General features: G+C 40.3%; 1 protein-coding gene across 1 annotated transcript in view; it reads right to left on the bottom strand.

Annotated features, from left to right (window-relative positions):
- Positions 1-26,889, bottom strand: part of DNAH11 (dynein axonemal heavy chain 11) — a 357,148-nt gene that overhangs the window by 178,824 nt on the left and 151,435 nt on the right. The window contains exons 43-46 of the mRNA XM_069587639.1: positions 16,987-17,137; positions 13,372-13,503; positions 5,530-5,703; positions 1,734-1,938 (exon numbers count right to left, since the gene is read on the bottom strand). Coding sequence (XP_069443740.1) covers positions 1,734-1,938; positions 5,530-5,703; positions 13,372-13,503; positions 16,987-17,137 — 662 coding nt within the window. The remainder of the gene's footprint in view (positions 1-1,733; positions 1,939-5,529; positions 5,704-13,371; positions 13,504-16,986; positions 17,138-26,889) is intronic.

Genomic DNA, 26,889 nt, shown 5'->3' with positions numbered 1-26,889 from the left:
TTCTCCTCTTAAGGTAGAGCCTGTTGTTGTGGTGGTGGTTTAGTCACTAAGTCATGTCCAAATCTTTTGCAAACCCATGGACTGTAGGGTCAGACGCCTCTGTTCATGGAATTTTCCAGGCAAAAATATTGGAGTGGGTTGCCATTTCCTTCTCCAGGGGATCTTCCTGACCCAAGGATTAAATCTGGGTCTCCTGCACTGCATGCAGATTCTTTACCACTGAGCCACCAGGAAAGCCCAAAGTAGAGCCTGCATCTTGCCAACCCCTTGCTCCCCATCAATGGTTCACCACTGCCTACCATATGAAATATGTTCTTTTCCACTTGCACGTTAGCTACAATCTCAGTGACCAGCCATCCCTGGTTGCCTGGGATGATCCCAGTTATAGCACTAAAAGTCCCTTATCTCAGAAACCTTCCCAGTCTTCAGCAAACTAGGCAACTGGGCATTCCACCTGTAACTCCAGCCTACCACTCCAGCCTTTGCCCTATCTTCTACCTGATCACTATGCTTTGATCAACTTAGAGATTCAATTAAATGAATGTGTCCCACAAATTTATCTCTCATGTCTTTGCTTAAGCTGATTCTTCTAGCCTAAGTTCCCGTTTTGCCTATACACCATCCCATCTCAAAGGTCTGAAATCCTTTCTTTAGAGTACACTAGCTCTTTCTATTCCTCATGCTAATAGGCAATGTCTAAATCTATTCATGCTTGCAACCCTTCCAAGAATCAGCAAGCTGAACTTCGGTCAACTATTGAATTGCAGCCCTAATCTTCCATTTACAAGTGATAAAGTGATCCCTTCTTCTGTGTCCACAATGAAAAGCATGTATTATACACAGTGTCTGGGGATAAAGTAGATAAATGATACATATTCACTGAAGAAATGAATGAAAACCTTCCAGGTCAGTTTTTTTTTTTAACTTTTCCACTCACAAAGATGAGGAAGACAAACTTGATTAAGAAAGAGATTACAGCACAATCATTCCTGATTTAAGGGATAAGAAAACAGGTGGTTCATCTCTACTGATAGGGCTAAGGAACCGGCAACAATGCACACAACAAAGAGACCATGCTCCGGGCAACAGGTTTCATAGAGGAGGGGACAACAGGAACTGCTGCCCTCACAGGACACAGCCCCACTGCTCTGCTGGACAGTGACAGACACTGCTCTCAGCTCTTCATACTAGTTCTTCTCTACTTCTCACGTCTAGTCTGTTTGCCCTTCCAAACTCAAAATGCCCCAAATCTATGTGGTTCTTTTGATTACACTGATGCATGTATTCAACAGCTAGAAATTATTCTTACAGTTCTAAGATTTAACTAACAACTGGTGGCCTGTCATTTCATCAGTACAGTCTGAATGAATTCCCCACTAAATCAACCCCGTGCTTGCAGAGGTAACCAGTACATTCTTCCTTGAGCATATTCTTTTGTCGCTAGGGCTCCATGAAATTGATTAAAGCTAACCAAATGGTTTAGAGGCAAAGCAATGGAACTGCTGATGTAAATTCTTTCTGTTCTATAGAGTAATAACCCAAGTAAAGCCAGGAGGGATGTAAAAAGCCAAAATAACAATATTTAAACGAAGCATATTTAGCCAGAATGGTGAAAAATAAACATTCATTCTAAGCAAAATGTCTAAGAAAAAGGAATCATCTCTTTGGGCTGCATGTCCTGGCTCTGATAGTATCTGATCTTGTTTCTAGAGTATTAAAGAAGGAACACTTACGCTGCAGTGCTGCTGACGTTGTGTAGTAGTTGAAAGGCACACGGGATACTACATAAGCCTCAGAGAGACCTGCCAGCATGTCACCTACAAAGACTGTTTTTCCTACTCCAGCGTTTCCTACCAGCATCAACGGCTGTCCTTTCTCGAGCAGCAACTCCACAAAATATCGAAGACGAGTTGTCTCTGATGTGTGAACCAGGGCTCTCTGGTGGGGAAAAACAGACAAAATTTTGTACCTACACCAACATATAGTCATTTTAGAACTGAGACCAAATGCATTCTTAGTTTTAGTTGACAGCCAGTAGAAGAGATACCACTTAATGTTTCATTTTGAATGGTCAATTCAGACACCACAGCTTGAGAAAAGAAACTGGGTAGTGTCGTCAAAATGCCATAGCAGAAGGAACTGATTTATTTTTTCCAATTAAGAGCTAGCACCCAAGGCTTCCTACCATGGAAATACCTATACTCTGCCTAACCTTGGGTTAGGTATAAAGGAATACAGTGAATGCTTAAGAAACTGCCCACCAATCTTTAGGACATGATGAAACATGTGAAAGGCCAAGATATGTATAAACAAAAATTGGTAGCAATTTCTTCACCCAGTAAGATTAATGATTGATGTGCAAAATGACTAGGCACAATTCACTCTAAAGGAGTTCAGCGCAAGGAGAGACCAGCTTGGAAGAAACAAACATTACGCGAAATATTCACAAGTCCAAAGCATGGGTGGTACTTATTGTACATTGTTCTGTTAAAAATTTTTATAGCAATGCTTCTGTTGTGAAAATTAGTTATTTATTTATATACTAGATTGTTTTATGAAAAAATTGAGGTGGCTTACAGAAATACAATAAAAAGAATACAAATAAATAAAAAGCCAACTGAGGGAATAGAAATGAATACACTGTGTGAGCTCAGGGAAAGGGGAAGCAGATGTAGACACACTGGAAAGAGAAGCCTGCCTGGGGACTAAGGAGAGCTGAAAAGGTCTTACACTGGGGAGGGGGCAGATTAAAAAGGGGATTTAAAAAAACTATTTGCAGGATTTATACAGCTCGTAAGAAAAACACACAAACTCTGTAATGGATAAAGTTCTTCCCTGCATGGTTCACATACACTGACCACAGATCAGTATTTTATAGACCATTCAAGATCAAATTCGTGATAATGAGCATTCATTCTAGAACTTCACCTGAATTCAGTGCCCCTCTCAGGACCTGTTGAAAGACACAGACTCTTTTGTGCTACACTGAACAGTCCCAGATGACTTTAAAATCACCACTGAATTCTGTAACATGTTTTTTTCCTTTCTTGTTGCTAGATGTCGCATTTGCTATTTAATTGGCTATTAATATTGGCTCTTTTCTCCACACGTTAATATCGATAATTAATACCTACTGAGAGCTGAGTATGTGAGAGGTACTATGCTGAGCCGTTTACACGTGTTATATCATATGATACTCATACCAAACCTAGGAGGAGAGTTTTGTTATCATTTGTATTTCAGAGATGATGGAGCTAAAGCTTAGAGAACATTAACAAATTGGCCAGACGCATACGTGGTGGTACTTGGATTTAAACCCCATCTGTCTAGAGCCTGAGTCCTATCTTACCTACTACACAGAATGCTCCTCAGAGCACAGACCATACACACATTAGCTGATGTCCAAGTACTCCATTTCTCCATATATAAAAAGGCTAGTAACAGTCCTTTCTAAAAGAGAATTACAAGATTGTTGGAAGGATTAATCTATGGAAATAAAGCATTTAGAAAAGGGCCTGACATATTATAATGTCATGTTAGTATTTGCTATTATTATCGACTCAACATGGTTTTCCTCTAACATGTTAAGAAGCTTTTAATCAAAACCACATTTGGTGCAATTGTGTATAAAGTAAGACTAGGAGGTCCTGACAGGTTCTCCATTGAATAAAATACATCCCTGATAAGGTGCATCAACCTCGTGATATCACTTTTTGTGTGTTTCTTTTGGTTAACTACAAGTCCTCAGCTCTCAGCTAGCTGGATAATATCGTTAGGTGGCTGAGGTCTAGACAGGCTGAGCTAAAACAGAGATGTTAAAATCTATAAAGCGGATGGAGCAGACTTTCATAATTAAGGTAACCTCATTACCTGGCCTGAGACTAGGGTAGGGGCAGCACATGGCCCCTGGAGAAATGGATGCAGAAGGAAGTCTGCTCTGGGGCTTCTGGAAAAAGTTTCTACCCACTTAGTAAAAAGTACAGAAGCCTTCTTTCTCCATGTCTTGCTTCCTTCTAACTCCTGGGACCTCTAGAGTTATCTTGGATTGAGGAGATACCAGTCTTTAAACAAGGCCAGTGCTAAGGCAGGAAGATCCGAATCCGTAGTGTTATCACCAAGTCACAGAACTCATCAGTTTCAGGGCCTTCCTACCTCTGAGTTTCTTGTTTGCAAACTGATGAGTTTCCTCATGGTTACAGGATGAATTGTGTCCTCCCAAAATTCAACTATTGAAGCTCTAACCCCAGTAGCTCAGAAATGTGACTGTATTTGGAGATAAGGTCTTTAAAGAGATGATTAAGTGAGGCCTACCTAATCCAATCCAGCTGGTGTTCTTGTCCAAGGAGGAAACTTGAACACACTTCAGGATGGTGTCCAAGGAATGTGTGTACACACAGAAAGGATCATAGGGGGCACAGCAAGAGGAGACCATCTCAAGCCAAGGACAGAGGCTGCAGGGGAAACCAAATCTTAGCCTGAGAAAGATGAATTTCTGGCGTTTAAGCCACCAATTCTGCAGCAGTTTGTTAGGGTGTCTTAAGCATGCTGATACAGAGTGGGCTCCAAATTCAAAGTGACTGGTATAAAGGAAAATGTGAATACACGAATACACACGGGAAAATGCTATCACGTGAGGATCTGACTGATGCCGCCTCACAGCAAGGACACCAAGACTGCCAGTGAAGCTCCAGAATCCAGGAGAGATTCCTCAGAAGGAACCAACCCCGTCAACAGCTTCTAGCCTCCAAAACTGTGAGACAGCACATTTCTGTTGTTGAAGCCACATCTGCGGTACTTTGTTACCTCAGTTCCAGGAAATTCATACATTGAATTTTCTTTTATTTCACAGTAACTGCCTCCTAATTAGTGTGGCAATCACCTATATGCATTTTATAGGGCACGACTTGAAATAATAAGTTCCAAAGCCAATCGATATGAGGTGATTTTGAGAAAGAAATATAATGAAAAGCAAAACAGATTGAAGAAGAATTAGAAAATGGTTAAAAGATAACTTGACATATAAAACTGTAGGAAAATTTATAAAAAGAAACAGTTAAGAAAACAATAAAGATTCATTTAGATTTGTGAGTTGCCTTGTGAAATTGAAATATACATCTTTGAATAGGAAGATGAAACATTCATTTTATGGCTTCAGGGGTAAAGGAAAGAAGTTCTATGTGAAAAGTACTGCTTAAGAAATGTAAAGTAAGGTCAGAAATAAGACTCACTGAACCTCACTGAACTAATAAAAACATGCCTTCAATTTTTATAAAATCATACAATTTCTAGGAAAATCTAAAGAAAGCTGTTACCACAGAATTAAGTTGAAATGAAAAAAAGAAATTGTAGAAATATAACCATCTTCCTAGTCATTCCTATAACAGATTCTTCTTTCCAAGGAATTATGTTATATGCTGACCATACCAACAGGAAATCATCCATCAGGCAGGAAAAGAAAGATGGCATAAAAACAAACGAGGCTCAAGCCAGCATCATGTGGTTGAAGATCACGGTGTTCCCCACACCTACCTGCAAAGGTATTTCTGGATCCATAGTAAACTGGGGGATTTTATCAGCCCAAGGCAAAAATTTCTTACTTTTGTGGTCCAGGTAATAATCAAAAATTGTTCCCTGGGATGGAAACTTCACTGCTTTCATCTCTTTATGCCACCACTGACTGAATTCAGCTTGACAACCGGAAAGCTACGGAGAACAAGAGAAATTCTTCTTGCAGACTTACAGGTAATTTTGAACACATACAAAGCCACTGCAGGTGCAGCTGATCACACAGTGTTTCCAGCAAACAGTTCACAATTACAAACGGGACTGAATAACCGACAAAAGAAAAATAAATAATTAGGAGGAGGTTATAATGAATGACAATACCACTGAGGCTGAAAGTTGTAACTGCCATACGTGCATCAGGTACAAATTTTTGACAGTAATTATTAACTTAAAAAAGCAAGGTAAGTTTAGGTGAACCTTAGATGACTCTGAGGTTATTCAGTTTAATAACAAGCTATCACACAGGTCATCCTGCTCTAAGACAGTGGTTAGCAAACACTAGTGTTTATTTCTACCAACGTCTCCCTCAGTTGATAGTAAAATGGGGAAAGTGGGAACAAATGAATACTTCAAAAAACTAGTAACATTATTGACTTAGACACTGTTCTTTATCTGAGCTTATAGCCTTCGTAGAACTTTGGGTGTTAAAAATATCCTTTCCTTTATAAAGCTGTGGTGATAATAAATGATCATTTAAAAATAAATGCCCTTATTTAGAAAAACAAACAGTTGGTAACCCTATTTCATTCCTTCAAATCATTAATGAAATTTTGTTGGTCTTTGAAATTTGACATCTGAGAAGCTCTGCCACGAGGGAAGGGAAAGAACGGACTTGGTTTTCAACTCAGTAGTTGAGCTGAAACTCCACAGATTCCTGTCCTGTCAGAGAATCTTCCAGAAAAGATAACGAAGTAGGAAACAGGTTCTCCTTGCTAGAAGGCGCTTGTTTCTACGATGGCAGGTAGAAGCCCTCTGCTGCTAGATCAGCAGTTAGAAAATGGAGACGGGGAAATTCCAACTGTGTGCTAGCAATTAACAGCCCCTCCGGTACCTATGGGATGACCAGACAAAGCTTCGGAGCTCTCTAAAAACACCGTGTGTGTTCACCGCATTCACCAACCTTACATGTATCCAAAACTTCAACTCCCATTTTGCTCCAGGGAAATTCTTCAAGTTACTTTTACTTTGGTGTCTTTATGTCCATGGAATACAGCCCACTTTTTGTGTCAGGCTGATCAGACACATGAGTAGAGATGGATAGGATGGCTGGAGGGTAGGAGGGTGCAGTTAGGGCTGAGAGATGTGGTCAGCCTTAGCAGGGAGAGCTGATCCCACCAACCTTCCCAACAAGAGGAGCTCATATTCCTACAGACCACTACTCACATATTTAGATCCGTTTCAGTTATCTTCAGATTGGCGTCATAGGATTTTTTCTTTTTAATCATCCTATAGAAGTTGGTCAGAAACCAAGTTCATTCAAAAAAAAAAAATTCCTTATCTGGTACCATTCTTTGTAGGCAGGATGCACATGAGATTTCTACTTTATAATAAAATTTGCTTCACCTAACCACAATGTCAGCAGAGTCATTTTGATGACAAGTCTTTGATCATTCATTCACTCACTAAAATGCATTTGTTCCCGAAGTAGGGAAGAAAACAAACAGGGTTTCTGCCCTCACAGAGCTTATGGGGGAAATGAAGGGGAAGTATGGTGAAGGAACACAGAAATAAATAAATAGGTATCTTGAAAGCCAACTTTGCTGGAAGTGAGAGTAATGAGGGCATCTCTTTTAACTGGATGTACAGTGAATCATCTCTGAGAACAGGCACCAATTAAGGAGCAGAACATTCCAGGAAGAAGTCAACAAGTGCAAAGATCTTATCATAGGAAAGAACCTGCATTCCAGAAACTGGCCAGTGCAGCTGGAGGGGAGGGAGCAGCTGAGGAAAAAGTAGGGAGAGATAGTCTGGGCCAAAGCCAAAGGCCTTGTAAATGAAATTTTAAAATTTTATCTTAAAAGCAATAGGAATCCATTAAAGTGTTGTAAATTCTGCAGTGTATCATATAATCCAATTTACATTAAAGAAACCACTCTGGCCGCTGAGCGCATAATGGATGATAGGGCAAGTACAGAAGCAGAAAGACCAGTGAGGGGATTACTTCAGAAGTCAAGTGGGGAATGATAGCAGCTGTTTATAGGAGGCTCTGGGAGGGATGACAGGGACCAATTTTGGAAGGTGTTTGCAACAGCTGGGGTTAAGAACACAGGTCTGAGTCAGTCAGCTACAGTCTGAAGTTGCCTGAGACATTAGCCACGTGTCTCCAAGGAGGCTAACTTATCTAAGTTTCAGTTCGCTTTTTTGTAAAAGAAGAATAGCTATAACTATATAGACAGGATAATTTTTAAAGATTCAATAAGCTAGCCTATTAGAAACCCTAAACTCTTTCCCTGACATATATATATAGAAGGCACCCAACTCTGATGACTAAATGGCTATTCCTAAGACTATTTCTTGGATTTGCTTCATTCATGTTTCCAGCTTCATAACCTCTCTTTTGAATGCTGTGTAGTTAAAGAAGTTTTGAAAATTTAAAGATGATGATGTAGAATACTAATTGCGGAGAGTGTCTGGGACAGGAAGGGGACCACGTGATGCTCAGCTCCTGGTTTGACTAGCTGGCTTGGAAGGCTGCCAAGTCTGGAAATGGCAAAGATGAAAAGAGGGTCAAGTTGGGAGGAAAGTGAGCCGTCATGATGAGGAGCAGAAAAATCTCAGTTGTCAACATCCTTCTCATGCAATTTTACTTGGTTGTACAGCCCTGGAAAAGGAAACACTCTGTGGAGAACATTGGAAAAAAGACAAAAGTCATGAGGTTTGGGGGTAGACAAGAATACTCTGCATGTGGCCTCCATGGAGAAGAATCCATATGTGTAAATTTTGCCTTTGAGATAAACCATGTGAAGCCACATAACACTCTTAACTCGGGCAAGAGAGGCTATTATTCTTTAGAAAAAGCACTTGGAGATTACTGAAGAAATGTGGGTTCTGAGAAGGGTCAAAATGAGACTTAGGAGGCCAAGCGAATGCCAAATTCATTTACGGATATAAAGTACAGTAACTTAGTGACAAGTAGCAGAACTGGCCCACAGGTCATAGCAACCATGGATTCTAGAACCTACTGTGACTAAACCAACAAATTTGGGTTACTCTTGGCGGTAATACCTTCTGTTTTTAATTCCCAAACATGGCCCACTGGAGAAGGGAATGGCAAACCACTTCAGCATTCTTACCTTGAGAGCCCCATGAACAACAAGAAAAGGCAAAAAGAAAGGACACTGAAAGATGAATTCCCCAGGCTGGTAGCTGTCCAACATGCTACTGGAAAAGAGCGGAGCAATAGTTCCAAAAGAAATGAAGAGGCAGAAGCAAAAGAGAAACAATGCCCAGTTGTGGATGTGACTGGAGTTGAAAGTAAAATATTGTAAAGAACAATATTGCATAGTAACCTGAAATGTTAGGTCCATGAATCAAGGTAAATTGGAAGTAGCCAAACAGGAGATGGCAAGAGTGAACATTGACATTTTAGGAATCAGTGAAATAAAATGGACAGGAATGGGTGAATTTAATTCATATAACCGTTATATCTACTATCATGGACAAGAATCCCTTAGAAGAAATGAAGTAGCCCTCATAGTCAACAAAACAGTCCAAAATGTGATCTCAAAAATGACAGAATAATCTTGGTTTGTTTCCAAGGCAAACCATTCAACATCACAGTAATACAAGTGTATGCCCCAACCAGTAATGCTGAAGAAGATGAAGTTGAATGGTTCTCTGAGGATCTACAAGACTTTCTAGAACTAATTGTGAGGGGAAAAAAAAAAAAAAACCATGTCATTTTCATCATAGGGGGCTGGAATGAAAAAGTAGGAAGTCAAGAGATATTTGGAGGAACAGACAAGTTTAGCCTTGGAGTACAAAATGAAGCAGGGCAAACGCTAACAGAGTTTTGCCAAGAGAACACACTGGTCATAGCAAACGCTCTCCTCCAACAAAACAAGGGACACCTCTACACATGGACATCACCAGATGGTCAATACTGAGATCAGATTGGTTATATTCTTTGCAGCCAAAGATGGAGAAGCTCTACACAGTAAGCAAAAACAAGACCAGGAGCTGACTGTGGCTCAGATCATGAACTCCTTATTGCAAAATTCAGACCACTAGGCCATTTAGGTATGACCTAAATCAAATCCCTTATGATTATACAGTGGAAGTGACAAATATTTTCAAGGGATTAGATCTACCAAAGAGTGCCTGAAGAACTATGCACGGAGGTTCATAACACTGAACCGGAGGCGATGATCAAAACCATCCACAAGAAAAAGAAATGCAAAAAGGCAAAATGGTTGTCTGAGGAGACCTTATAAATAGCTGGGAAAAGAAGAGAAGCAAAAGGCAATGGAAAAAAGGAAATATACCCATGTAAATGCAGAGTTCCAAAGAATAGCAAGGAGAGATAAGAAAGCCTTCCTCAGTGATCAGTGCAAAGAAATAGAGGGAAACAACAGAATGGAAAAGACCAGAGATACCTTTAAGAAAATTAGAGATACCAAGGCAAAATTTCATGTTAAGATGGGCACAATAAAGGACAGAAACAGTATGGACTTAACAGAAGCAGAAGACATTAAGAAGAGGTGGCAAGAATACACAGAAGAACCGTACAAAAAGGTCTTAACGACCTGGATAACCACAATGGTGTGGTTACTCACCTAGAGCCAGATATCCTGGAGCATGAAGTCAAGTAGGCCTTAGGAAGTTTCACCATGAACAAAGTTAGTGGAGGTGACAGAATTCCAGCTGAGCTATTTTAAATTCTAAAAGATGCTGCTGTTATAGTGCTGCCCTCAATATATCAGCACATTTGGAAAAGCCAGCAGTGGCCACAGGATTGGAAAAGGTCAGTTTGCATTCCAATCACAAAGAAGGACAATGACAAAGACTGTTCAAACTATCATACAGTTGCACTCATTTCACATACTAGCAAAGTAATGCTCAAAACCCTACAACAGCTAGGCTTCAACAGTGTGTGAACCGAGAACTTCCAGATGTACAAGCTGGATTTTAAAAAGGCAGAGAAACCAGAAATTAAATTGCCAACATCTGTTGGATCATTAGAAAAAGCAAGGGAATTTCAGCAAAACATTTACTTCTGCTTCACTGACTATGCTAAAGCCTTTGACTGTGTGGATCATAACAACTGTGGAAAATTCTTATGGGAATACCAGACCACTATACCTACCTCCTTAGAAACCTGTATGCAGCTCAAGAAGCAACAGTTAAATCTGGTCATGGAACAATAGACTGGTTCAAAATTGGGAAAAGAGTACGTCAAGGCTGTATATAATCACCCTGATTATTTAACTTATATGCAGAGGACATCATGAAAAATGCTGGGCTGGATGAAGCACAAGCTGGAATCAAGATTTCTGGGAGAAATATCAATAATCTCGGATAAGCAGATGACATCCTCCTTATGATGTCTGCTTATGACACCCTTCGGATGTCATCCATCTGTTTCTTTGCAGAAAGCAAAGAAGAACTAAAGAGTCTATTGATAAGGTGAAAGAGGAGAGTGAAAAACCTGGATAAAACTCAACATTCAAAAAGCTAAGATCATGGCATCTGGTCCCGTCACTTCATGGCAAACAGATAGGGAAAAAAATGGAAACAGTGACAAACTTTATTTTCTTGTCCTCCCCAATCACTGTGAATGGTGACTGCAGCCATAAAGTTAAAAGATGTTTGCTCCTTGCAATAAAAGCTATGAACAACCTAGACAGCATATTAAAAAGCAGAGACATTACTTAGCCTACAAAGGTCCATCTAGTCAAAGCTATGGTTTTTCCAGTGGTCATGTATGGATGTGAGAGTTGGACTGTAAAGAAGACCAAGAGCCAAAGAATGGATTCCTTTGAACTCTGGTGCTAGAGAAGACTCCTGGGAGTTCCTTGGACTACAGGGAGATCCAATCAGTCAATCCCAAAGGAAACCAACTCTGGATATTCACTGGAGGGACTGATGCTGAAGCTGAAACTCCAATACTTTGGCTACCTGATGGGATGTGCTAACTCATTGGAAAAGACCCTAATGCTGGGAAAGATTGAAGGCAGGAGAAGCAGGCGGTAACAGATGAGATGGTTGGATGGCATCACCGACTTAATGGACATGCGTTTAAGCAGACTCTGGGAGGCGGTAAAGGAGAGGGAGGCCTAGCATGCTGCAGTCCATGGGGTAGCAAAGAGTCAAATGACTGAGTGACTGAACAACAACAATACTTATATCTGGAAATATTTTAGGGAAGCCTGGAAGATTACGCCATCTATTTCTAATTCAAAGATTCAGGGGTGCCCGTGGAAGCACTTATGGCCCTGAGAGATCCTGAGGCACCACGGATGGCCCTTGGAGACAGACATACATGAGCGGGAATCCAGATATTGTCATCAGCTGTCAGTCAAGTTACTTTGTCTGAGTTTTACTTTACCTGCATAGTGATGATACCTTGAATTACTATAAAGATGACATGAGAAAATCTACACACAGACGTGCCAAGAAGGGATTAGATGTGTAAATTTTTAAAGGTGAAAAACTCCTACTTTGTACTTTGACAAGTCTAAGCAATGTGTGTGTGTGCACACGCCTGCATGTGCCTATGCATGTTCTTAGAGTTTACCGAAAAGAAATCAGAAGTCACAGACCATGCTAGGAATGTTGTATAGGTGTGATAGCCTTGCTTTAGGCCAAAGGAAAGGACCGCAGAAAGGAAGCAGCCTGGGGTTGATTATAGCTCATGAGGACTACCCGAGGGAATGTGTACGACTAGGCAGAAGTAAGAGGAGTAGAGATCTGGAAACCAATGAGCAGGCTATTACGTGCTATGGATTGAACTGTCTCCTCACCAAAATCACATGCTGCAGCCTTAATCCCCAGTGTGGTAGGATTTGGAGATGGGCCCTTTGGGAGGTATTTATATTGAGATGAGGGCCTGAGGGCCTCATGTTGAGATTAGTACCTTTACACGAAAAGACTCAAGAAAGCATTTTATCTTTCTGCCATGTGAAGACACAGAAAAAGGCATCTGTCTGCAAGGCATGAAGAAGGTCCTCACCAGAATTTGACCATGCTGGCACCTTGACCCTGGACTTGTAGCCTCCAGAACTGACAGAAAGTAAATTTCTGCTGTTTAAGACACTCAGAGCATGGTATTTTGTTACAGCAGCCTGAGCCAAAACAATGTGATAGCTCACAGCAAGCTAAAGCTGATACACTCCTAAATTAAGGCTGTAGGGACAGAGACACGGGGACAGATGTGCCAGCTACCTTCTGAAAGGAGCTGATGCCCACAGGATGTAGATGTAACAATGATGTCTCCCAGGGTCTGAACCAGAGCGACTGGGAGAAATGTATCACTGAGGAAAAGGTGGGAGAGGAAGAGCACAGACAGGGGAGGGGCAGATGAAGCACCCTGTCTCGGGCACATTGAGACACTGCTGGTGTTGACGTGGAACCTTGAGCTCAGAAGAGAGATCTGGTGGAAGACCATGGACCTGGCCTTGTCAGCCAAGGAAAGCACCACCAGCCTGAATGAGCTTGCCTGACAATGTACAAGCTTAGAAGTGAATAGGGCTAGTAGGGTAGCTTTATGATAATGACATACCCCAAACCCCCAAACCCACAGGGATCAAGATATAATAATATTTTTCTCCAAATAAAACTGGTTCTGTCAACTATTTCTACACATACCTGATCTTGTAGCAGAGTGCCTCCGAATGCCCAGATACAAGCAAAGACAAAATAGACTTCATAAACTTCCTTTGGGCTGTCAGAAGGTACATTTTCAGGAATCAATAAACATTCCAGAAGAGTACAAATAGTCTAAAGAAAAGAAAAAGCCATTCTTTCAGGGCAACAATTTTTTTTTTTTTTAATAACAGTGACAGGACTTAGGAATAAATCCTCTGTACCCTTAAGAGATTTTATGATTTTTCCCAACTCTGTAATGTGCTATCCTGGGAGACACATAAATGACTGGGTTTCTGAGTTGGCAGTGGAACCCCTTGGCCACTTTCAACCAAACTTATCTTCTATGTAACAACAAACTATCAAAAAAACCTTATTATCATAAAGTCTTCAATTAATAATCACTATAACAAAGAGAAATACACATTAAAAAAGAGCAAGGGGGATACAACCGTGCTGTCTTTTCAAGCAGTGAGTCCTTCTATACACAGGACTCTATAACCCACATTCTCACTTAAACTAAAGGCATTTTTCTCTCCAGCATGTGTTGTCCTACATCATCACTGGGAACGAAGGCACTAGGTGGAAGGGATGTGTAACTACTGCCCTCGAGTAGACATTTAGATAACCCACTTTCCCTTCATTCTCTGGCAGCTGCTTCCCCCACCTGTTGTCATAAATTTAGAAAGTCAGACTGGCTGCCCTTAGCTTGCGGCATGTTTTGGACGTGAGACTAAATCTAACTCTGGAAGAAATACTATTCAGGAACTTGCTCTTCAGATCCTCCATGTGAAAGGGCTCCATTGGTCTGAAATTCCCTCCATGTCCAGGGCAATGAGGTCAGTAACAAAGGGAACATGGCTGCTGCCAAGGCCTTTCTCATGTGAAATAATAACCATAATGAACATGTTTTTATAGCTAGCACAAAAATGGTTGTCACGAACTAACACTGTCACAGACCCTCAAAACTCATGAGACCCTTCCCCCAGTTTTCGGAGGCAGTGGTGGATGTTTATCAACATCACGCACACAGCAGGGAAAGCTGTAACAAAGCAAGTCACGTGTGTGTCTCTCCCTCCCAGTCCTGAGAGGCAAGGAAAATGGTAATATGGAAAATTGGTCCTGGTGTAATTTGGAAGTGTTTTTGAAAATTTAATTAGTTGAGCACCTGTCACATTTTTGTTAGGAAAAAAAAAAAAACTTTATTGGAGGATAGTTGCTTTACAACCTGTCATTTTCTCAATCTCTCTCTTGATTTCCATTATTTTATATTGTGCCATGTTTGCTACTTTAAAATAATCTTCTAATCAAATAAAATTCACCAAGAAAAGTCATGTAAAACCCTGAGACTTTTCTATTCCTGAGTAGAAGGCATGTTGGTCAAAGCAACTGTTAAAATCGAAATGAAAAAGACTGAAAGGTGTCAAAATGATATCATCCACTGATGTGAACATGCTAATAACTCATACAATTTTTCTATTTTCTCCCAAACACAGTACGTGGAAAACATTTTAAGCTCTGCATCAGCAATTAATATAATCACACCCTGGTGTATATTCTGAAACAGTTAAAACACCTTAACAAACGCAAAGCAAGAAAGTTTCATATACTGGAAAACACAGTACACTAATTTCTTAAAGTGGCCTTTTAAAAGAATGAAATAATACCATTTACAACTACATGGATGGACCTAGAGGTTATTGTACTAAGTGAAGTTAGACAAAGAAAGGCAAATATATGGCCTCACTTACAGGTGGAATCTCAAATACCACACACATGAACTTATCATGAGGTGGAGACAGATTCGTGGGCACAGGGGACAGACTTGTGGCTGCCAAGGCCGGGGCGCAGCAGGAGGGCGAGATTGGAGTTTGGGGATAGCTGATGCAAGCTAGTATATGTAGAATGGATAAACAAGGTCTTAATGTATAGCACAGGGTGTGTGTATGTGTTAATTGCTCAGTCATGTCCAACTCTTTGTGGACATGTAGCCTGCCAGACTCTTCTGTCCATGGAATTCTCCAGGCAAGAATACTGGAGTGGGTTGCCATTTCCTTCTCCAGAGGATCTTCCTGACCTAGGGATTGAACCTGGGTCTCCTGCAGTGCACACAGATTCTTTACCACCTGAGCCACCAGGGAAACCCCGCCAGGCTCCTCTGTCCATGGGGATCCTCCAGGCAAGAACACTGGAGTAGGTTGCCATGCCCTCCTCAACTCAATTACAGTAAAAAATAATCTTTTTAAGCAATTCTCTTGTACACTCAATTTTTTCTTTAATTTTTTTGCTTATAAGCAATCACAGCAAAGAGATGACTTTACGCAATAGCAGCCAGAAAGGAGTTAAGGATAAAATGTCATTTCTGAATACTACAAAAAGAGGAAGTGAGAGCAAAAATCATATTAATTCCTACTGACCTATTTTCACACTACTCTTAAATGAAAAAGTTCACACCATAGAGAAACACAAATATACAAGTCAACTTGAGAAAGAACACGATACTTGCTTTTTACAAGTATTACACCAGAGGAAGTCTAATTAGGCTAACCACATAATTAATTCATTATGAATAAATTCAGACCTGCTTTCAGAAATAAATTATACCTCAGATAATTACTGGTGAAGACTATCGTTTACTTAATTGGTGTGCAAATTATCCAAAAACCTGAACTTTCTCTTATTATGCTTGTGACTTTCTAATTTAGCGTCAAATTCTGTACCATAGTAACTTCACAGTAACAAAGTACTTCAAAACCAATTTTGCTCCTAAAGAGAAACAAATAAAGGTTTCTAACTGTAAACCTTTCGTGAAGTTTTATACTTGCAAAGGCTGGGGGATCGCTTTTCCTCACACTGAGATTAAGATCACAACCTTCATTTCCGTGCGCCGTGCATCGTCTTCATTTGCTGTCATGACACCGAATCATACATACTCTTCACTCTTACCAGCTGTCTGACAACAAGGATCAGAAAAAAACCTATCCCTGAAATATTACGAACTCTTTATCTGGACTGACCTGACTTGAGGACTATTCTGGGGAGGGGGGAGTAAAGAAAGGGAGGAAAGAATGGGAGGTCTGCCAGGCCAGGTGGGGTACGGGTTGGTTGTTCAGGTGATATTCAGTAGCTTTCTCTTACTCACTGGTCAAAATCTTTAATTGCATGAATTTACGGTTTTCAAAAAACACACTGAGCATCTTCTCTGGGCCAGCTGCTTAGGAAACAGAAAAATAAATGAAGCTGTTACAACCCTGTTCTTATTTCATGCAAATATATTTGGGAGAAACACAATGATCCAATGATATATTTGGCGCCTACTAGTGCTTGGCATAATGGAAATCTCTGGAGATATACAAATGATAAAAGGTGGCTCCAGTCCTCTAGTTCACAGTCGAGTGAGAGAAACAGACCACAAACCCAAATGGTCAAGGCATGTGACAGGCATGTGATAGAGGGTTGCCAAATGCACAGGGGAACATGGGGGCTGGGGGGGGGGCGGTGCTGTGGAGCAACCTAACCCTTCCAGAAACCACTCCGTGATGTTGAACAAGCAAGAACTTCTTTTTTGATCAAACCAAATCAGGACTAGTGTGTGAAACAGAGTGACCCAAGACGAACCTGCACCAGGCTGCTCTCTGGAATTGAAGTGATGGTTTTAAAGCTTGTTCTCAGCTTTTCCAAGCAGGCAGGAACGTATTTATCAAAAAGAATCGTTAAATTGGCCTTTTCTGACTGATGCCGCCTTCTGTCTATCCAACTGGCCACATACCTGAAAAAGAACACAGAAAGGCTTTTATTGAGCACCAGGTTTGAAAGGCAGAAATTCATGTACTCAAAAGCTTCCCCCTTCAACACAGCTTGGTCCAATACTTCAGGGACATGTTGAGTGGGTTCATTCTATTTCTCAAATGGCAAATATTTTAAAATGACCCTTTATACACTTGTTTTAATGGCCATTTTTACCCAAATGAAAAGAATGTAAAAGAAACTACTAACAGCACTTAGAAACCCAACATAATAGAGGATAAGTAGGCTATTACCGAGCATTTATAAGGAAGTATAGTTTGTCATTTCCTAGAGCATTGAAACTATTTTCAGAGGGTAGGCCTTATTTATGAAAACATCTTGGGGTTTTTCTTGATTAAAATTGGTGTCGATTTTTTAGTAATAAAAATTAGTTACAAATAAAAAGGTGAAAATTTCATAGGGACCATTTCCAAGTCCCTCCTGTTCACTGGATTGAACGTTAACTCTGACCTGATAGCTGACAATGTGGTTCCCGGGTGTGTGTGCTCAGTTGCATCCAACTGTCTATGGCCCCATGGATTGTAGCCCACCAGGCTCCTCTGCCCATGGAAATTTTCCAGGTACGAATAATGCAGTGGGGTGCCATTTCCTACTCTAGGGGATCTTCCTGCCCCAGGAATCAAACCCTCATCTTCTGCTTGGCAGAGAGATTCTTTATCACGAGCATCACCTGGGAAGCCAATAGGTTGCTCTAAAATGGAATCTCACCCTTGGGTACAGGCGTATAAATCTGAAGCTTATAAAATGTTACCACTTACATTCATATTTCTAACATATTAATAAAATAATGTTTGTCAGTAAAATGAAACAAGACTTGGTTGCACCCACAGCCGTCTCTAGAAAGAAACTGTATAATATGACATGAAAAATAATTGCTCAAAGAGTTCTCATCAAATAAGAAACAGTGATCACAAATCCATGTAGCTGCCACCAGAGACAGTGCAACCAGATCAATGACAGCTATACCTTGTTTTAAGCAAATCAGACTGCATATTTTTAATATCAAAAGAAATTAAGGCAAAATAATTATCCCAGCAAAGACTCCCTCTGATAATCATAAAGCTTCATGATGGAGTTTTATTAAATATTCAACTACCTACACACTATTGCTAGATTTATGAACTATCAACTATTACAACTTTTTCAGGTCAAAGAGGAATGATTTTCAGCTGAAGTTCAGTTGCATGATGGTAACTGAAAGGTCACTTCTGGTGCTCTCCGAGTTGCATCCAGTGGGTGCCACAGAACAGTGGAATAATGGAATACGGTTGCTAGGTACTCAGAATGAAGGCCACACCTACCCCTTAGCTACTCTTTTTATTCTACACATGCTGGCAGAACTGAAGTCTCAGTATCCAGAGCTATTTTTGGTGGGGTGTAGGGAGGCGGATTATTTAGGGAGATGGAGCTCTAAGTCAGACTTCCCAGATCTTTATCCATCCTTTAACTCTGTTTTCTTGGGCAGGTTAGTTAACGTCTCTGTGCCTCTAGTTTCTTAACTGGCAATGGAGATGATGATGACATGCTTTTCCTAGGGTTGCTCTGAGGAGCAAATGAGTTCTCATGTATTAAGTGCTTAGATTAATAACTGACATATAACAAATTTCCAATCAATGCTACTCATTAGCATAGAGCTGGTGTAACTGGGAGAACTGGGTTCATATCCTGGCTTTGCCTCTCTGCACATCTCCTAAAGGCAGTAGTGTCCTGCAGGGCAGACAGTGCTCTGTTGGGTTTAAGAAATTCTGCCCCAACTCCCCACCTCTGTCTTTGGTCTCTGTGGCGGCAGAAGGCTGTGCAGGGCTAACTAGGAGCTGCAGCCTCAACAAAGCCATAGAAGGGGGAAATGGGCTTTGCACTTAGGTAACAGCTACTTTATTAACCCTCGCTAGCAGTAGCCAAAGTCTCAAAGGGAAAGCCCATCAGGCCCAAGAGCAAATGAGGCTGTTGTACAAATTATGTCCACAAAAAAGAAAGTGAATTCAATCAAACCAGGAGATGTGGTAAGAGTTGAAACTGACTGGAGGCAAACAAACAAAAAAAGAAACAAAATGACCTCTGCTAGCAGTCAACCACAGCATATAGCACTGGAAGTTAAGAAAAAAAGGGTCTATATTGTTAAATATGGACAGTTGATAATACTATGTATAAATTACTGTTAAATTTAGTAAACATTAAAAGGCAGCAAATTATCTTCAGCAATGGAAAAACTGAAGCTATAGGTCTGTGCTATTGGCAATTCCTTCTACCCTATTTCATGCAAAATTTTCTCATGATTTTTAAAAGATGCTGTAGATTTGAATATGGCCAAATGAAACACACTGCTACCATAAAACATACAAGTAAAAACATCATATATTTATTCCTTACCTACCTATGGGTTCACCCACATCACTGCCCCTGCCTCAGGAAATAGCTGCCTTAATGCAACAGATGCCTTAATGCATCACCCTAATGCTAATGTCTAGGTCACTAACAGAGAATCTTTGGCTCGTGGTGCTTGCAAATCTGTTCCATTTAGGCAACTGTGTTGTACCTCCTCCTTCTCCAGAAGTCTTATAGGTACATCACTCCTATAGGAACATCACAGGAAGTCTACAGCTCTGTAGTTGAGAAACTATAAAGGCAGCCAAAGTTTTCAAGCTTCTGAAGATATTATTTATGTATTACTCTAAGTCTGGCATTGGGATCCCATCATACAGCACAATAGGAATTCAGAGCTCTCTATAGTTTGCCCCTCTCTATAGCTTGCAAGATTTTGGTTTTCTATCATTCATGGTGGCCTAGAAAATAGCAGAAGTTGAAAAGGACCTACAGATCAGCAGTGTACATTGATGACTTCTGAATCTGTATGTTTACACATACAAACAGAATCCAAGATAAAAGGATGGGATTGTAGGGATAGAAGACAATAAGCTCATCCAATGCAGGTGAGTGAATGAGACAACGGTAGAATGATATTTTCAACTAAACTATTAGAGAAATGCAAATCAGAAGTACAACGAAGTACCACCTCACACCAGTCACAACGGCCATCATTAAAAAGTCTACAAATAGCAAATGTTGGCAAGGATATGAAGAAAAGGGAATCTTTCTACATTATTGGTGGGAATGCAAATGGGTTCAACCACTATGAAAAATAATATGGAGGTTCCTCAAAAAAACTAAAAACAGAATTGCCATATGATCCATCAATCCCACTCCTGGGCATATGCCAGGAAAACACTAAATTTTGAAAAAAATACATGCACCCCTATGTTCACAACAGCATGATTTACAACAGACAAGAAATGGAAACAAGCTAAACGTTCATCCACAGATGAATGGATAAAGAAGATGCAATGTGTGAATACACACACACACACACACACACACACACACACAATGAACAGTACTTAACTGTTAAAAAGAAAGGATGCCATTTGCAGCAACATGGATGGACCTTAGAGATTATTATACTAAGTGAAGCAAATCAGAAAGATAAAGACAAATATCATATGATATCACTTACATGTGGAATCTAAAACAGGACACAAGTGAACTTATCTATGAAATAGACTCACAGACACAGAGAACGGACTGGTTGCCATGGGGGAAAGAGGCTGGGAGGGATGTTTGGGGCTGGCAGATGCAAACTATTATATATATGTGTGTGTAACTGAATCACTTTGTACACCTAAAACTAACACAACACTATAAATCAATCATACTTTAAAAAAATCAAGTTTTTAAAAGAAATATTTTCAGCTAAAGTAATAGATGGAAAAGTATGATCTGAAGGTGTGGCTCCCAAAAGTTATCTTCCAGGGATCAGACAAAATTTCAGAAATATTCCTGCCTTTTCCTATCATTATGTACAAGCTATGCAATACAGAGTTTGGTAGATCTCATTTTTAGTTATGCTCACTTTAAACAATTATAAATGAATTTAATTATTCTCTGTTTCTCTGTGCATTTTATTCCTCTCTACTAGGAAAAATTCTCACTGATGATAATTTTCAGAAATTTACTTCCAATTTCTCTTAAGATCTCAACAGATGTAGGAGTCTTTCAGTAAACTTACTTAGAACTCAGAATTAAAATAGCATTTGATTCAGCTAGTCACTTACTGATATGATTTTAAGGATGTTGTTTGCCTTCTTATCTGTAAAATGTGGACATAAAATTATGCATTTAAATAGCTCAGTGAATTTTAACAAAAAACGTTCTTAGCAGGTTAAGTAATAAGAGTATTCTATTTTTTCCTTAGTTGGAAAGTAGTGTTTCATAATCTCCTCTATCCAAAATATCTTATCAGTTTCCACAGATGAATTAAGAAAATGTGTTTCCTAACTCTGGACACTTAAGGTTCTAGAAGCAATGACATACCAGTGGCAATGAGTACTCTACCATCATATCTTGGATTCTAAATACTGCTCCTTAGACAACTCCTGGCTTCTTGGAGAAATGAATGGAGTGTAGGGGAAGGAAAGTCTGAGATGAGCCAGAAGCATCAGGCTCAGCTAGAAAGCAAATATAAAAGAACATGGAAGGCGCTCCTGCTGGCAAAATTTAGGACAAATTGAGCATGCAAAAGAATACTCTTGGCAATGATTCATAATCCACTGAACTAAGAGAAAAAAGAGCCCACAAATAGAAAATGACACTCCCCAAAAAGAAAAAGGAAGGGGGAAGAGAAGAAAAAGAGAGAGAGAGGAAGTGAGGAAAACGAATAGGAAGGAAGAATAGAAATAGTTTTTTTTTCCCTAAAAAAATGTCACTTAATACAGAGACAGAAAGGTGGACCAACTTTGCAATCACTTTGCAAATATCAGTCTTTGAAATATCTGGCTTCTTCTCTTCAAAACTCTAAACATCATGAAAGAAAAAGGTGGATAGATATTCTAGATTAAAGGAGAAGACAGAGATAAGTAAGTGCGATGCATGGTCCTTGTTTTGATGTTGGATTAAAAAAAAAAGAGCCACAGAGGAAATCCCCAGAGTAGCTGGGAAATTTTGGAAAAATCACTGTTTTGATAATATTATAACAAAGATTAGTTTCTTCGGTATGTTTATTGGAATTATGCTCATGTAGGAAACACTCTAGTTCTTAGGGAGGAAGCGTCAATGTCTCCAATTCACTTTCAGATAATTCAGCAAAAATAAAAGTAGCCAATTTTTGTCTCTCTCTGCCTTTGAGAGGGAGTGTATATGTACAGCCAAAGATAAAGCAAATTGGGTAAAACTGTAAAAATTGATAACTGTAGGTAAAGACTGCATGGTTATACAATGTATTACCTACCACATTTTAAACTTTTAAAATATTTTTTAACACTTTCAAATTAAAAAGTTGGAGGGAAACTGAGACCTGAGGTACTGGTTTTGGAAATTACATTAATGATTATATTGATCTCAGAGATAATTAAGGATTAAATGAGTCAATAAATCTAAAGCTATCACATTTTTTAATATTATGACATTAAAGTAAGGTAACAAAGTATCCGATAATATGGTGTAAAAAAATACCCCTCCCCATCGAAATAGTCACTTTTTCATAGTACACTGAAACTTTCTGGCAGTAGGAGGTAAAAATGTAAAAATATCCTGTACAGAAGATGTCCACTATTATGGATAATAACCTGGATGGACCCTTTAGTCACACAAAGGAAAATGAAAATCTACCCATTGATTTAATTAGAACCAAACCTCCATTAAAACAAAATCTAATGGTAAAGAGGGGTTTAACTTTCTCAAGAATGCAAATCAGGTGACTCTTCTGCCATGCTATTATCTCTAACTTACTAGATGAAACTCCTTCTTTAACTGGGGATTTAGACAGCCTCTGTTAGCACAAACTCCGTATGTTACTGAGACAATTACAGAGACCTTGGGAACTGTGAGATTTACTACTGAAATCAGACCACACCAGTGGGGGTGAGGGGTCTCATGAATGAAATGGGGTACCAGGACTGCCTCTGCTCTCTGCGCAGCAAGGTCAAGGGACACTGGAGCTTCTCCTTCATCTAGCCCCCAATCAACAGAAATGTCCTAGGAGCCAGTTAAAATCCTAGCTGGAGAAAGCAGCTGTTAGTCCAAGAAGGACTCTCCATCTTAGACTTTAAAAATCAGTCCTTCCCCTAGCTTCACAGAAACCTGGGTATGGCTCTACTTGACTGCTGAGTCAGAGGATGAGACTTTCAGTAAACAAATCAGTACACAGAAAAGTAGCCTGGAGAAGTGCATGAGTCAGGAGTCTGGCAGGAACAGAAGTCATCCTTCAGTCAGGATAATAGAGAAGGATCAATAAAAGGACTATTGGGAAAGGAAAGGGCTACTAGAACCTGGAAGTAAAGAATCTCATGGAGAGATTTAAGAAGAGCTTCTCAGGTGGCTCAGTGGGTAAAGAATCCGCCTGCAACGCAGGAGATACAGAAGATACTGGTGCCATCCTTGGGTTGGGAAGATCCCCTGCAGGAAGGCATGGCAACCCACTCTAATATTCTTGCCTGGAGGCTCCCAGGGACAGAGGGGCCTGGCGGGCTACAGTCTATAGGGTTGCAAAGAGTCGGACACGACTGAACACGCACGCACGCTGACGAAGGGCAGTCATCCTGTTGTAGTCCTATGGGGAGGGAGCCGGAGGAATGAAGAGACCTCACTCTCCTTTTTCCCCCGCATTTCCTGTCAGCGCTCCCCACTGGCCAAACCAACCGGAAGCCAGAGGGCAAGGAACGTACTGATGTGGTCCACACAGGACAGCCACTGGGTGCACAGAGCAGGGTGCAGGGGTAAAGAGAAGATAACCGACACAGAAGCATGCCATCACCAGCACTGTTCACGTGCAGAGCGTAGGTGTTTCCACAGCACAGAGTGGGAATATGAGAGAAGGTAACAAGGGACCACCAGAATAAATGAGGAGAAGTGTCAGCATCTGAGAAGTAAGCAAGTGGGCACAATTAACCTGTTCTAAATCAAAGCATCTCTGCTGTTCACATACGCATATTATATATATATATACACACACATATATGCTCACTAAATGATATATTGATACCTAAGTGCTCCATGTGAGCTTTTATTATTTACTCACTTAGTCAACAAATGTATGTTTTTACATGTGCAAGGCATGAACAAGGTAATGTCCAACTAAAAATGACAACTGCGTAAAGATGCTATCTTAGATTAGCCTAATTAATTAGCAATGAATTTAATCACTAATATTTTCCTCAAATAGTCAAATACAATTTTAGCTTTTTTTTAACATCTAAGATTAATAGTTCAGTTCAGTTGCTCAGTCATGTCTGACACTTTGTGACGCCATGGACTGCAGCATGATGAGCTTCCCTGTTCATCATCAACTCCCGAAGCTTGCTCAAACTCATGTCCATCAAGTTGGTGATGACATCCAACCATCTCATCCTCTCTCTCCCCTTCTCCTCCTGCCTTCAATCTTTCCAAGTATCAGGGTCTTTTCCACAGAGGTGCTGAGGAGACGACCCACAAACTGCAGAACAATTATACCAAAGAAATTCTCGCACTGTTAAGAAAGTTCTTGGACCAACAACAGATTTCCCAACATGGGAATCCAGCAAAGGGGATGGAGTATCCCCAGGTAATTTGACTTTGGAGGCCAGTGGGATTGGATTACAGAACTTCCACAGGACTGGGGAAACAGACTCTTGGAGGGTAGAAACAAAACCTAGTACGCACCAGAAGAAAGGACCAGTGTCCCCACAACAGACTGAGTCAGACTTGCCTGTGAGTGTTCAGGAGTCTCTGGTAGAGGTGCGGGTCAACAGCTTGGCCTCAGGCCAAAAAACATAGAGGGAACACAGCCCCACCCATTAACAGAAAATTGGATTAAAGATTTACTGAGCATGGCCCAAACACACTCTTTCAACAACACAAGAGAAGACTTTACACATGAAATGGTCAACAGATGGTCAACACTGAAATCAGACTGATTATATTCTTTGCAGCCAAAGGTGGAGAAGCTCCATACAACCAGCAAAAACAAGACCAGGAGCTGACTGTGGCTCAGATCATGAACTCCTTATTGCAAAATTCAGATTTAAATTGAAGAAAGCAGAGAAAACCACTAGACCATTCAGGTATGACCTAAATCAAATTCCCTACAATTATACAGTGGAAGTAAGAAATAGATTTAAGGGACTAGATCTGATAAGACAGAGGGCCTGATGAGCTATGGATGGAGGTTCATGACACTGTACAGGAGACAGGGATCAAGACCATCCCCAAGAAAAAGAAATGCAAGAAAGCAAAATGGCTGTCTGAGGAGGCCTTACAAATAGCTGAGAAAAGAAGAAAAGTGAAAAGCAAAGGAGAAAAGGAAAGATAAACCCATTTGAATGCAGAGTTTCAAAGAACAGCAAGGAGAGATAAGGAAGAATTAAAGATTTTAAAATTAAAAAAATAACTAAAAAAAAAAAAAAAGGAAGTCTTCCTCACTGATCAATGCAAAGAAATAGAGGAAAATAATAGAATGAGAAAGAATAGAGATCTCTTCAAGAAAATTAGAGATACCAAGGGATCATTTCATGCAGGGATGGGCTCAATAAAGGACAGGAAATGGACCTAACAGAAGCAGAAGATATTAAGAAGAGGCAGGAAGAACTATACAAAAAGATTATCAAGACCCAGATAATCATGATGGTGTGATCACTCACCTAGAGTCAGACATCCCTAGAGTCAGACATCCTGGAATGTGAAGTCAAGTGGGCCTTAGAAAGCATCACTATAAACAAAGCTCAAGGAGGTGATGGAATTCCAGTTGAGCTATTTCAAATCCTGAAAGATGATGCTGTGAAAGTGATGCACTCGATAGGCCAACAAATTAGGAAAACTCAGCAGTGGCCACAGGACTGGAAAAGGTCAGTTTTCATTCCCATTCCAAAGAAAGGCAATGCCAAAGAATGCTCCAACTACCACACAATTGCACTCATCTCACACACTAGTAAAGAAATGCCCAAAATTCTCCAAGCCAGGCTTCAACAATATGTGAACTATGAACTTCCAAATGTTCAAGCTAGATTTAGAAAAGGCAGAAGAATGAGAATTCAAACTGCCAACATCCGCTGGATCATGGAAAAAGCAAGAGAGTTCCAGAAAAACATCTATTTCTGCTTCATTGACTATGCCAAAGCCTTTGACTGTGTGGATCACAATAAACTGTGGAAAATTCTGAGAGAGATGGGAATACCAGACCACCTGACCTGCCCCCTGAGAAATCTGTTTGCAGGTCAGGAAGCAACAGTTAGAACTGGACATGGAACAACAGACTGGTTCCAAATAGGAAAAGGAGTGCGTCAAGGCTGTATATTGTCACCCTGCTTATTTAACTTATATGCAGAGTACATCATGAGAAACGCTGGGCTGGAAGAAGCACAAGCTGGACTCAAGACTGCTGGGAGAAATAGCAATAACCTGAGATATGCAGATGACACCACCCTTATGGCAGAAAGTGAAGAAGAACTAAAGAACCTCTTGATGAAAGTGAAGGAGGAGAGTGAAAAGTTGGCTTAAAGCTCAACATTCAGAAAACGAAGATCATGGCATCTGGTCCCATCACTTCATGGGAAATAGATGTGGAAACAGCGGCTGACTTTATTTTTGGGGGAGCTCCAAAATCACTGCAGATGGTGACTGCAGCCATGAAATTAAAAGATGCTTACTCCTTGCAAGGAAAGTTATGACCAACCTAGATAGCATATTAAA

This window comes from Ovis canadensis, chromosome 4, assembly GCF_042477335.2.
Source record: "Ovis canadensis isolate MfBH-ARS-UI-01 breed Bighorn chromosome 4, ARS-UI_OviCan_v2, whole genome shotgun sequence".
Taxonomy (NCBI): Eukaryota; Metazoa; Chordata; class Mammalia; order Artiodactyla; family Bovidae; genus Ovis; species Ovis canadensis.
The sequence above is the reverse complement of the archived record's forward strand: the minus strand, read 5'-3'. Positions and strand labels throughout refer to the sequence as shown.